The 12,292-nt window shown below is 39.3% G+C and overlaps 1 protein-coding gene across 1 annotated transcript in view; it reads left to right on the forward strand.

Moving 5' to 3' along the window:
* Nucleotides 1-12,130, forward strand: part of ZDHHC15 (zinc finger DHHC-type palmitoyltransferase 15) — a 44,318-nt gene extending 32,188 nt beyond the window's left edge. The window contains exons 11-12 of the mRNA XM_034782701.1: nucleotides 2,523-2,605; nucleotides 4,346-12,130. Coding sequence (XP_034638592.1) covers nucleotides 2,523-2,566 — 44 coding nt within the window. The 3' untranslated portion in view covers nucleotides 2,567-2,605; nucleotides 4,346-12,130. The remainder of the gene's footprint in view (nucleotides 1-2,522; nucleotides 2,606-4,345) is intronic.
* Nucleotides 12,131-12,292: the final 162 nt, after the last annotated feature.

The following is a 12,292-nucleotide window of genomic DNA, read 5'->3' on the forward strand; positions in this document are numbered from 1 at the left end:
GCTGCAGGGAGCCTTCGTAGAAAACCTCCGCTGCATGCAAGGATGCCCAAATCCAGTCTCCCTGCAGCTGAACTGCATTAACTCCATGTCGTCTCTGGTCCACTGAGAAGGGTCAGGATTTACCTTAAAAAGCAACAGAGGGTCCTGTGGCACCTTTTAGACCCTCCCTGATTGAACTAACCTTGTTATCTCCATACTGATTTATACCTGCCTCTGGAAATTTCCGTTACTTGCGTCTGATGAAGTGGGCATTCACCCACGAAAGCTTATGCTCCAATACTTCTATAGTCTTAAAGGTGCCACAGGACCCTCTGTTGCTTTTTACAGATTCAGACTAACACGGCTACCCCTCTGAGGATTTACCTTGTAATGAATGATATGAAAGGTCCTTGTTGGATAAGCAGCACTCAGTCCTGGAGTAGTTCCATCCCTTGAGAGGCATGTTTTCTCCAGACCTTGAATTGTTGCTCCACTTCCTGTTAGTGTAGATAGCAAAGTTCTCTGTGTTTATAGCTTCTCATGATACTAAAACATGTTTGTGAGGAAAAGATGAGAAGAGATAGTGAGGCTTTGTTCTTGCTTTACCCCTCGTTGCTTAGGACACTAATTGACTAGTGCCAAAGCTAGAACTGATAGAACATGAACTTCCAGCAACTTTGATCATGCTATCTTAGAAAATGGCACTGCCAGTCACACCAAAAGCAGAATGATTCCTCCCCTGATGTATTTAAGTGCTGTGTCTCTTCTCTTGGAGCTTCTACAGCACACACCTGTGATTGCTCATGCACCTGCACTTTATGACAGAAGAAATAAGAGCTGCTCTCATCATCAGAGTCCCTCCTCTAGGCATATGCAGAAGAGGAAGTGACATGCCACAGAGATGATTTAAAAAAAAAGAAAGAAAAATGCTTGATCAGGTGTTGCTGTATAATGTTCTTCTTTTTAACCACAACATTACAATCCATTGCCTGTGCTGTGATTGTTTTTTTTCTGAACATAACCAAAGCGAACGCCCAGCATAATCTTAAAGCCAAAAGCAAAAATTGCAAAGGCAAACCACCTGTGGATAGTGTTTTAAAATCAATGTTGGGGAAACTGGGAGACTTGTGAATACAAGATACGTGTTACTGAAATTCAGGACGGGGGAACACCATGATCTGGACTAGAAGATGTATGGAAGCAAATATTCTCAGTTGCCTGTATCTTCACTGTAAGATTGTGTCCCTCTCGGTTTGAAATAGGTGTTGACCTTTGCTCTGACTTTTGTACATAGATTTGCTAAGGATTGTAGCATTTCAGTTAGAATGAAAAACATTCTGAGCTTCTTGATCAACCTGAAACCAAGAACATTCACTCCCAAATGCACTTCAATTCTTATGTTATGGCATTTTTCTGATTTCATTAATGCTGTCCTTTATTCACAAACATTTTCTCTCTCTAATCTATCTAGTCAGGAAGTTCCCCCAAATGACATGTGCTGGCAGATTATAAAATAGTCTTACCATTTTTTTCTAAAAATTCATCTTGAATGCACTTAATATCCAAATCCTGAATTTGTTGGTGCTGTGTGTGCTTGGATTCTGTGGCTGTGGACAACAACTTTTTAAATATCTATGTACTATATGATGTTAAAAACTAATCACACGGGTGGACTTAAATGTATGTTTCAGGGCAAGTCAGAATTCTAGATATAATTAATCATATGTAGTACTTGGATATGTAGTACAGTAAATTTGGGAGCATAATCATGAGAGTAGAGTTCGTCCTGAATTGATCACATGTTCAGTTCCAGCCTATGGCAGACTCCACTATATTCTGTGTAGTAGTTGGAAGCTGATAAACACCGATTATCACTGTCTGAAGGCACCTGATTTCAATTTAAATGTTACTCATTAGGAAATACTGTATGCATGAGAACTGCCTTGACTGCAGTTGAGGAACTTACTGCAGTGCTCTGACCAGGAGGAATTAACTAAAGAGAAACCTCCCTTGTCCTGAAAAATCATCAGTTAATTTGCATAATCCCTTGAAACAAAGCAAATCACCTCTTTTTCATTGTAGGGATAAAATTCCAATGCATGCAGATACATGTGATAGAAGGGGATGGATTTATTTGAGACACAACTGATATTGCTTTGCAGTATCTCATTTTCTAGCCATCTCTTTCCTTCCAATCAAAGTACCAGCACCTAAAGAGCTATAATGACGGAGTATTTGGATTACATCCAGAGCAATAGCAGCAAGACAGTATAATTTTCTGACTAATCAGACCTGAAACATGCCATTAAAATTGGAAGATCTTTACATGTCAAAGTGGCTGTTAAAGCCTGTGGCATGGAGTGTGAATCTGATAATGCCAATAAATAAACTCTCAGTTTAGAAATCAGCAGGGGATGAATGTCTGATTTTGTTTAAAATGGTGCTTAAAAAATTATCTATAGCATTTAATAGCTATTTGGAGCATAAGGATGACAGGAACACTATTCTATCTCTTTCTAACCATTTTGTTTTCAATTTTATAGGTTACCATGAAGGTTCATCTCTTGCCATAGAAATGGAGACATAGCGGTTTGCAAATCTGATGGTACAAAACTCACTCAGACAGGTCAGCACTTTATTTTCAGGTGACTCAAGACAGTCTGGCTCTGACATGGGACTTCTTCCGAGGCCTTGTCATTTAACCTTTGTATCTCCTTCTGTGAAATAGGATAATAATGCCTCATAGGGACACTCTGCGGATTAATTATGGTGTGTTTGTACAGAGCTTTGAATAGAAAAGTCCAAGATAAGGTAATAGAGGTTGGGGTTTAGGGGTTTTTAATTTAATTTAATTTTTTTAACCTCCCAGGACTGTGGTGAACTGTCAGCGTGGTGCATAGACTGTTGCCTACAGTATTCTCTCTTCTTGTTCAGAGATCTAGAAAATAAACTTTACATATCTCTGACCTATTTGTATGAGCTAAGAGAGCCCAGAGAAGCCCCCTCAGTTTACACACCCCAGAAGAGCACTGAAAGGCATTTAAATTGTAGGAAAGGATCAAAGAGCTGTGAGGTATTTGATGGTGGAATGTGGCTGGGCGGTATATTCCCTAAGATTTAATCACATCTCTCCCCCGCGTGACCACAGGAATGAAGATCTGTTTCATGTACTTCCAAAAGTGGCGGGTAGGGTCTGTGGAATAGGGGAGGAGTTGGGAATAGCCATGCTACATGATAAATTCCTCTTCCATGCAGTCAGGACTAAATTACAGTAGCTTACAATGCTCAAGTCAGTAGTGACTCTCCCATCTGGCTTTTTCTCATCATGGAGGGGCCTGCGTATAACAGCAGATGGCATGGGCTGGGAGAGGAGTCAGGTCCTTCATGTCAGAATGTCAGTGATCCATCAATTTAGCTCCCAGACATTCTGGTCTTCACGACATTGGGAGGATGCCCTCTCACAACTCCACTCAGTTATGAGCTGTCCCCTCCTCAAGTCTCTGCAAAGGAACCATGCAATGAAGCATGGGTCTAGGAGCCAGAGATCTACTTCTCTTTCTGTTCTGTAGGTAGGGCAGTGGGTTGACAGAAGGCATTTAACCCTTAATTTGCTCAACATGTTAATTGTAAACTCTATGCTAACGCAGCATAATCCACAACTAGGGTGACCAGATGTTCCAATTTTATAGGGACAGTCCCGATTTTTGGGTCTTTTTCTTATATAGGCTCCTATTACCCCCCACCCCCATCCTGATTTTTCACACTTGCTGTCTGGTCATCCTATCCACAACCTAGTTCTGTGCTTCAAAGAGACAATTTAAGGCCAGGTCTACACTAGAGAATTATATTGGTAGAACTACATCACTCATGGGGTGTGAAGAATCCACGCTGCTGAGCGACATAGTTATACCAACCTAACCCCAAGTGTAGACAGCACTATGTCAGGGGGAGAGCTTCTCCCGTCAACATAGCTACCGCCTCTTGGGGAGGTGAATTCGCTACGGCGGCAGTGTAGTAATGTCTTCACTAAAGCGCTACAGCTGCGCCGCTGTAGTGCGGTACATGAAGACCAGCCCAAAGACTATTTGATAAACTACTTGTTGTAGTTTTTGAATATGCAACCACTTTCTTCTGAGGACAATGCTACCAACCCAGGAAGGAAATGTTGCGAATCTTGATAACATTGAAAGCCACTTGCTGCTCTACACCCATCAAATATGCTAGTGAGAAGGCAAAGTGTTTCCTCGAAGTCTGTATGATTTAAAATAAAGAATGTTGAACCCAATATAAACGCTGAAGCAGGCAGGTGTGAACTGCTCTGACAGAACAATTCTTAGTTTATTTTTCTTGATTCTTTAAATTTCAGCTTCCTTCTCAGGAGCCAGCATCTTCTCTTTGCACAGACTTCAGAATTGAAGGTCAGGAAGCAAATGGATCTTCAGGATAAGAAAACATCATGAAATATTATCTGATTGGAATCCTAGACTGATTGTCCAGAATACCTGCTGGGCAGATCTTTTGGGACTTTACAAGTTCAGGGTGTTTTAAAGTTAATATCTGAGTGGAGCAGTTTCATAGGGAGTGGGCCAGGGAAGACTGGCCTGGATCATTCCCTTTTAATAGATACAATTATATATAGATATATATTATCTGTAATAGGTGAAAAGTGTTGGTGTAAATGCATTTCCACAGTCCTTTCCATTGCTTCAAACATCAGGCACTCTAAATCTCAAAATACGTCAAGCCTTTATATTTCCAGGCAGGCCGTTTATCTTGGGCCTGATTCTTCAGCCTTTACTCACGGTGAGTAAAATTTACACATAAATCCAACAGAATTTCGTAAGTAAATACTACTCAATGTGAGTCAGGTTTGCCAAATCAGGGCCTAAATTGGAAGAGCCCTTTGTGTGTATGTGCAGTGTATATTTAGATAACATGCATATACATTTGCAACTGTATATGTGCATAAAATACCTGCTCATGCTGGCAGAAGCAAGGTTAAAGAATATGCCAAGACCGCTGATGCTTTTGTCTAGAAATGCATCATCCTCAGTAGGATTTTGAGGTTTACTGGCCTTCAAGCACAATCCTGTAGCAGGTACTCAAATGTTAAAGGGAATTTTAGACAATATAATGACTTCCTTTAATTCTTAGGCCTAAAGTATGGGAATCTAACTATCACACAGAGCACATGTTTCTTCCCTCTCCCACCAGGATCCGTGTTTTACAAAGGTTTTTAATCATTGTTTTCAGTTCCATAAGCATTGATCTAGAAGCAGGTAAATTGGAAACTTGCATTGAATGTATGGCTCCAGCAGCTGTGATTGGAGCCCAGCCTCAGCAAAGATGGTTTTAGCCCCATAATGCTGGACACAGCAGCTGATGTATTATATTAGCTCAGACTTCTGCCCGATTAAATGTATTGACTGGTGCTGTAAAGATTTTTCAATACCAAGCTGTGGTCAAATTTTCCACTTACTTTGCATTCCTTTGACTGCACATCATTGTTCCAGATTTTTTTAAACTAGTTTTGCAGTCAAGAATTTTATACTAGGTAATGGAATTTGGAGTTTGGTTTGTAGATGTTATGCAGTTCTTAGGTCTAGGTCTTAATTTTCTCTTTCCACCTGTAAGATTCAGGCTTGGCAGCTCCATCATCATCCATGCTGGAAATTAGATGCTTGTTTCCTAATAGTAATGTATGGGACAATACTAATATTAGTCCTTAAGCATAGGTCATAAGATCAGTCATTATGCTCATTATATACCATTTTAGATACAGCTTTTAATTTAGTATCAGCCTTTACTTCTCTGTTGACAGTCCCTGAAACAGCAAGTGTGGATGTGATGAGAAACTGCTTGATAAATGTTCAGTGACAAAGGCCTTGTCTACAAAATAGACTTTTTTCCCCCTGAGATTTCTCTTGCTTCTATGAGAGGAGGATATACCAGTAGTAGTAGCAGCTGGAAATTGTAGGGGAAAGAACCTGGTGTACATAACACCTCCTCCTCCCACCTTCTGTCACAGATATAAATCACTGCTTTTGGGAGAGATGTCTTTCATCTCTGTATTTAAATCCTGGAGCTGGTAATCAAACTCTTGCTTTCAGCAGCAACATATTTTACAAACATCCAATTTAACTCCTAGAAGCTGGGGTAGGTGGGACTGCAGAGCACGTCCATATCTTAGCGTAGGTTCTCTACTCATCTCTTTTTGGAATGTGTTAGCTAATTAATTTGTACATTGTACAGATGGGACCTCAGACACCTCTTTTGGTGGCTGTTCTGTTATCAGGTGGCTCTTGAAATTTTTTTTATCAAATCTAAATCTGCCTTTCTTTAGTTTAAGCCCATTACTGCTTTTAATACACCCATAGTCAACTTCTGTAAAGGTTTGCTCCTTTCATTACATTATTTTCAGTGAAATATTAAGGAAAGATAGCTGTGAAATCAAAGCAATTGCCTAATCTCATGCAAAATGTGTATAAAGTGAGATTTTCAAAGGGAGAAATGCAGTTAAGTGTCTAACTCCCATCGAAAATCAATGGGAGTTAGGTATCTAACTGCTGTTTGTGCCTTTAAAAATCTTCCCCTAAATCACTACTAACTCTTTAAAATGCTCTATGTGTAAAAATGTGAAGATAAGGATTGAAGCAGGAAGCTGGCATATTGTCTGTAAGCTTGATTGTATCCTTCAGGGCAGGAAGAACAGCGCTGTAGCCAGAGCCACATGGAACTCCTGGTGTTTTTTAAGTAGGTTCTTAGATCTCTTGTTTTGTTTTTCTGTTTACAGCCATCTAATTCTTTCGTTTCTTGCCAAAGCTAGCTGTACAGTGATAGCAGGAGAGTATCTAGAAGGAGCTATAGAAGCTGCTCCTGTTTGCTCACTGGTTGCAGTTCTGACCTCCTTCTTTGGGTAGACCACATCAAGCTGCATTTCCTGTTGCAATGATCACTAAAATGGCAGGCCATCAGTTTTTATACAGGTGTCCAATTCATAACGGGACAGTCTGAAGTAAGTTCAGGTATTTTGAAATACTGTTTTGAAATTTCCATGCTTAATTTACATATTCTAATTTAAAAAGCTATTCTGTAGCCAGGTAAAGCTACAGGTCTCCTTTTTAAGGTAACTTGGCAACTATCTCCTGTCCAAAAAGAAACTACCAGTTTCTTAGTGGTTCAAAATGCACTTTAAAAAAATCAGTACCTAACATTCACAGTCATCAATTTTTACAAGGCTCAAAACTAAATGTGCTTAGAGAATAAAATAAATGCTGAAGCTCAATCAAAGTGAAGCATGACAAATATAGTACAGAGCAGGAGTGTCTGAGTGACTAAATAAACCTGTTTGCTTTTAGAAGAAATAATCATTCTGTGATTGCAGATCTAACTTGTGGATGCTGCAGTCCAAGAAAGAATTGGAGTACAGAAAACTGTATTGAACATAATTATGCCCCAAAATGAAGAGATACAGTGTGCCTTTATTTCTTTCCCTAGAGATATTCTGCATCTGCCTTCTTCAAGGCTGCATGTAGATGAATAACCAGGTCCTTTGGGGAAGCCTAGCACCTCATAAAATATTTCTACTTTAGTTTCCCTGCTTTGATGGTGTATCATGCGTGACTACAGCCCTACTCCTAAGGTCACAGATGATGACATACTAAGAGGTAGAACACTTTCAGTCAGTATTTTTCACCATTTAAAAGGATTCTGTCAGCTTGACATCTAGTCACCATAAAAATTGAGTTAAATAGTTTTGACAGTACCTGTGATTTTGTTGTGGTTTTACAGTCAGTTTCCTATTTATTTTTTAAAGTGTTTTTTCTCCCTTCCTTCCCTGTTGCTGTAGGAAAGTTGTGCACAAACATCAGGGGAAATGCACTATGCACACAATGCTATGAAAAGCACTAAGTAAATGCACTGAAAAACCAGAATGTTTCTCTAATCATTGTTATAGGTGACAAAAAAAGGTAAAATATTCAGCCGGAAGTGTGATTTTTAACGTTATGATAACCCTTTTAAATTTAAGGGTGCATTTTCTCTTCCACTGGTGCTATTTGCTGGGCATATTTTTAATGCTGCATCACAGAAAGATGTTTAAGTTGTGTCTCTGTTCTTGCCAAGGAAAAGAATAGGCTTCACAGCTGTAAACTGAATCCCAGAAAACAGGAGTTAAAGCTCTGTTAAACTTTTGGAGCACAATGCTTCTAGCAGGTCCCACTGTTTATTTTTAAATGGTGTGAATGCAATACTCCTGAAAGATGCCAGATTGATAGCCCTGCACAGTGTACTGTTTAGCCACAAACTGGGCACATCAATACAAGCTTTCCCTGAAGGGAACACCTCTAGGGCTAATATAGCTGGCAGTCTGCTTTGAGAAATGAAGGCTTGAATGGACAGAGAGAGGCAAGTTGCCAGTTAGTGCTCTCTGTGGTGGCTTTTTGTGCTTTGGGTGTGGGAACTGGATTGAAATCACTACATTCAATTTATGTAATTCACCAAACAGCCATCAGAGAGTAATTTTTAGTCACAACCAACCTGGACTGAATTCAAACCAGAGACCTAACGTCTCTTTGGAAACACTACACATTAATTTAGATTGAAGTCTAAAAACCTGGGTATTGAACCCTCCGCATGCAAAGCACGTTCCCGTGTACCCCCTGCCCCAGATCCATTTTGTACTGATCGTGGTGTTCACATCAGATAAGAAACATGTATTGTTCCTATCCTCCTCTTCCTCTCCCCCCTCCCCCCCCAAAAATGACCGTGAGTACTATAAACGCTTTCCCCAGTGAACGTCACCACATGCACAAAGAATGCTGTGGGTGGATTTTAGTGTAATATGAATCATTCCGTCAAACTGCCTGTCTCCTATGAATAACAGTCCAAAATATCCCAGACAATTATCCCATTTACATTCCAGATACCCTGCTCTAACAAGCAGGTAGGGCATCATATTGATGTCTGCATAGGGTGTCTTGTGACAAGGCCTCTCCTTGGCCAGTGAATTGCTCTCCACGGAATTAGTGTTTATAAGCATCTCTGCACTGCAGTTTGTTTTGTAAATTTGGACTCTTGCTGAATCAGTGTCAGATGTTTTTGGAGTAGAATAAGTTTTTGTATTCCTTTAAACGGGAAGCAGTACTGTACATTTTTAATAGACTGTACTTGTTGCATGTAGGTGTACTGTAATCAGTAAGGACTAGGAAGCTTTCTATTAGCATGGTAGTGTGATGAATGTTTACTTCCCAGAAATGGCCAGAGCTGTGGTTCAGCAAAATCTACAGTGTATTCTAAGTGTAGGAGGTGTGTACTCTGGCACAGGCTGAAAGCACAATTTTGTACCAGTTACAGGACTAGCTGCATAAAGTCTGTAACACAACATGAATGTAACATGTCAGGAAATACTTCCTTTGTATCTAACCATGGGGGATGGGAGAGTTGAGATTTTAAAGAAGCGTTCAGGGAACAACTGCCTTCAGTACAGTTGTTAAGCCAGCACAGCAGACTTGCCATTCATATGGCTGATTGTTTCACAGAAGTGTTAAGAGAACTGACCATTAATAATTGTAAGCAGGTTAACAAAACACTGCTGGACCCTTGCCTGTTAGGCCTGAGTCAACTCAAAGTTACACATTCTCTTTTTGTGTCTGTGGTACAATGTTTTGAAACTGATCTACTTGAAAAATGTCTTGTTATTGGTATTTTTCAGTTGTCAGCAGGTGTTCTGCTGCAGAGCATTTCAAACTGAGGTTTTTTTCCGCAAACCATCAATTAAAGTATTTGCATGGCAGAGTTGCTTTTTCATTAAAACTAATGTTCTGTCAGCAGCTTGGAGGGTGGCAACCAATTCAGACATGGGGCATTAGATATGTACTTTTCCTGATCATTTCCTCTTTTTATTTCATCTCTGTTGTTTCACTTTTTTGATAATTAACAGTCCACCACGATGATATCCGTTTGTTCGTTTTAGTTTTTACAGGCATTATTTCATTCTGTTAAAGAAGAATACAAAGTGAGAAGAGTGTTTCTTTCTGATCACATGCAAATGACTTACAATTGATTATTTTTCAGCCAGCTGCATTTTTTCCTTTAGTTACTAAAGCAGTGAGTGGATGGAATGGGCTCTCAAAAAATGTTGTGCAATGTAATTTCTTGGTTTGATGTCAATTATTTGTCGATGGGTATCTTTGCATCTTCCTTGTCATTCTGATTTGGTTTTTTGTTCAGTGCAGCAAGATCCAATTTTCTATATTTTCTTTTGAATGCTTAATGTTTTTTAAAATCATATTTTACTATTTTCTGGCTACGATTTGGAATGTACACATTGAACTTTTAAAAAATGGTATTAGGTTTTACGTTTATATTTCAAGTAAGACCAAAAATCTTTTATGCCTGCAAAGATGTTGTTTAAAGTATTCATTCTATATCAGGATTTGAGGTTTGCAGCAGCATCTGCAGTAAAGCTGGTATTAGAAAAATGCATGATTATGTTAAAATACACAAAATGGACAAAAGGGTCATTCTTGCTCTTTTATTCCAGTTGTGCTTAGGAAGAGGCATTCTTTTTGCACTAGGTGCTAATATCAAACAGCCCATGTAATGCAAAGGTGATTTTACTAAACAGAACTTTTTTGCTACTTGTAACTAACTTTGCATTTACTTGTGACCAAATCCTGTACCAAACCTGGACAGACAGAGGTGTCTTTCCCCCACTCGCAAAGCTGCAGAGCCTGTGCAGTGTAGTATCTATTACAGATTATGTGCTTTCCTTCCATGCAGGTGTGTATCTCTGTGTTTTTCTTTCTCCCCTGGGCACTGGTGCTCAGTGAGCCCTCAGGCTGTTTTGTGGTGCATCTATAAATGGTGCAAAGTTATGACATGGGTATCTGGTATCCTAACTGTGCAACAAACCATCTTGGTTCTGGTGCAGACAGGGCCTTCCTATATGGGTGAAGGAGACGAAGCTAACTATTCAAGTTATTCTAGAATAAGGTAGAGTGTGAATTTCAAGTTCAATGGCTATTCCAGAATAACTTGTGTGTAGACAAGCCCCAAGTACCATAAAAATGTAAGTTGCTTCATTTAAGCAGGGAGCTTCTATTTTAACTTCTGCCAGTTCTTTTGTAAGGTTTTCAGTGTATCCTCATTTAGGGACTGACTTGAGCCATCATTGAATCAAGGGAGATCCCCGTTCGCTAAGTTTAAAATGGGAGCATTTCAAAAATACCATGTTTTAAAAATTCGTACTTACCCGTGAGATGTAAACTCCCTACATGTCAGAGTTCACTTTTCATTAGTTATGCTGTTTAATATTTTACTCTACTTCAAAATCAATTTTGACTGGTCAGCTTCACTCTTTGCTGCACAGGCATGGGTTTTGTTTGCTAGGGAAGGTGTGAATCAAACTAAACAATTGATCCAAACTACTCATAACTAGTTTGGTAAAGCTTTGCTTGGGGAGAAAAACAATATCCATAAGTTTGGGGTAAAAACTACTGTCACTTGTCCCCTTCAATATTAACAACCAGTGCAGAGAACTTTTCCTTCGCCCTAAGGTAAACTAGCATAGTGAGCCATATCATGTCAGCAACTTTAAACGGGACTTCCATTTGATTTACATTAGTTCTGCCTTATATAGACACCCTAACTTACTTGCTGGCGCAACATGGCCCAATGTTCATACTAATGAGTGTTTTCTTTGCTTTTTTGAAATGCATCTTGGAGATTCAATGATTATTGGAGTGTTCAGCTAAGACTGTGATAGATTGGAACTGCATGAGGTTTTCTCTCTCACACTTCCTTATGTTAACAAAGGGGCCAAATGTTTTCCATAATGTTATGAAAAGTCTGATAGCATTGGGAATGTTTTTGCGCAGTTTCAAGAGTTTTTATTAGCGATGCTGGTGTTGGTTTTTAGTGTCAAATGGATTTTTACAAAAACTTTCTGTACAAACCACCATTTTTATTGGCCAACAAACATTCTCTATATTTGATGTGTAAGTAAGTTTCAGTAGCACTTTCAGGGTGTTTTTATGGTTTGAATACTGTATATTATGCATTGTTTTCTACTATTTGTTTTTTTACTAGAGAATCGCATGGTTTATACTGTACTGCAGTAAAGAACTGCATTAAAATTGTTTTATCTTTACATTGATGTTGATTATTGGCCATAAGTTAGTCCCGAGCACCATTTCATAGGAAAGGTCTTGTAAGCCTGAAACAGCTGTCTGGGGATAGGAGGATGTGATAGCCCAATCCCACCTAGGAGAGGTTTGAGAAGATCTCAAGTAACAAGCTCAATTCCTGCTTC

The sequence above is a fragment of the Trachemys scripta genome, chromosome 9 (assembly GCF_013100865.1).
Source record: "Trachemys scripta elegans isolate TJP31775 chromosome 9, CAS_Tse_1.0, whole genome shotgun sequence".
Lineage (NCBI taxonomy): Eukaryota > Metazoa > Chordata > Testudines > Emydidae > Trachemys > Trachemys scripta.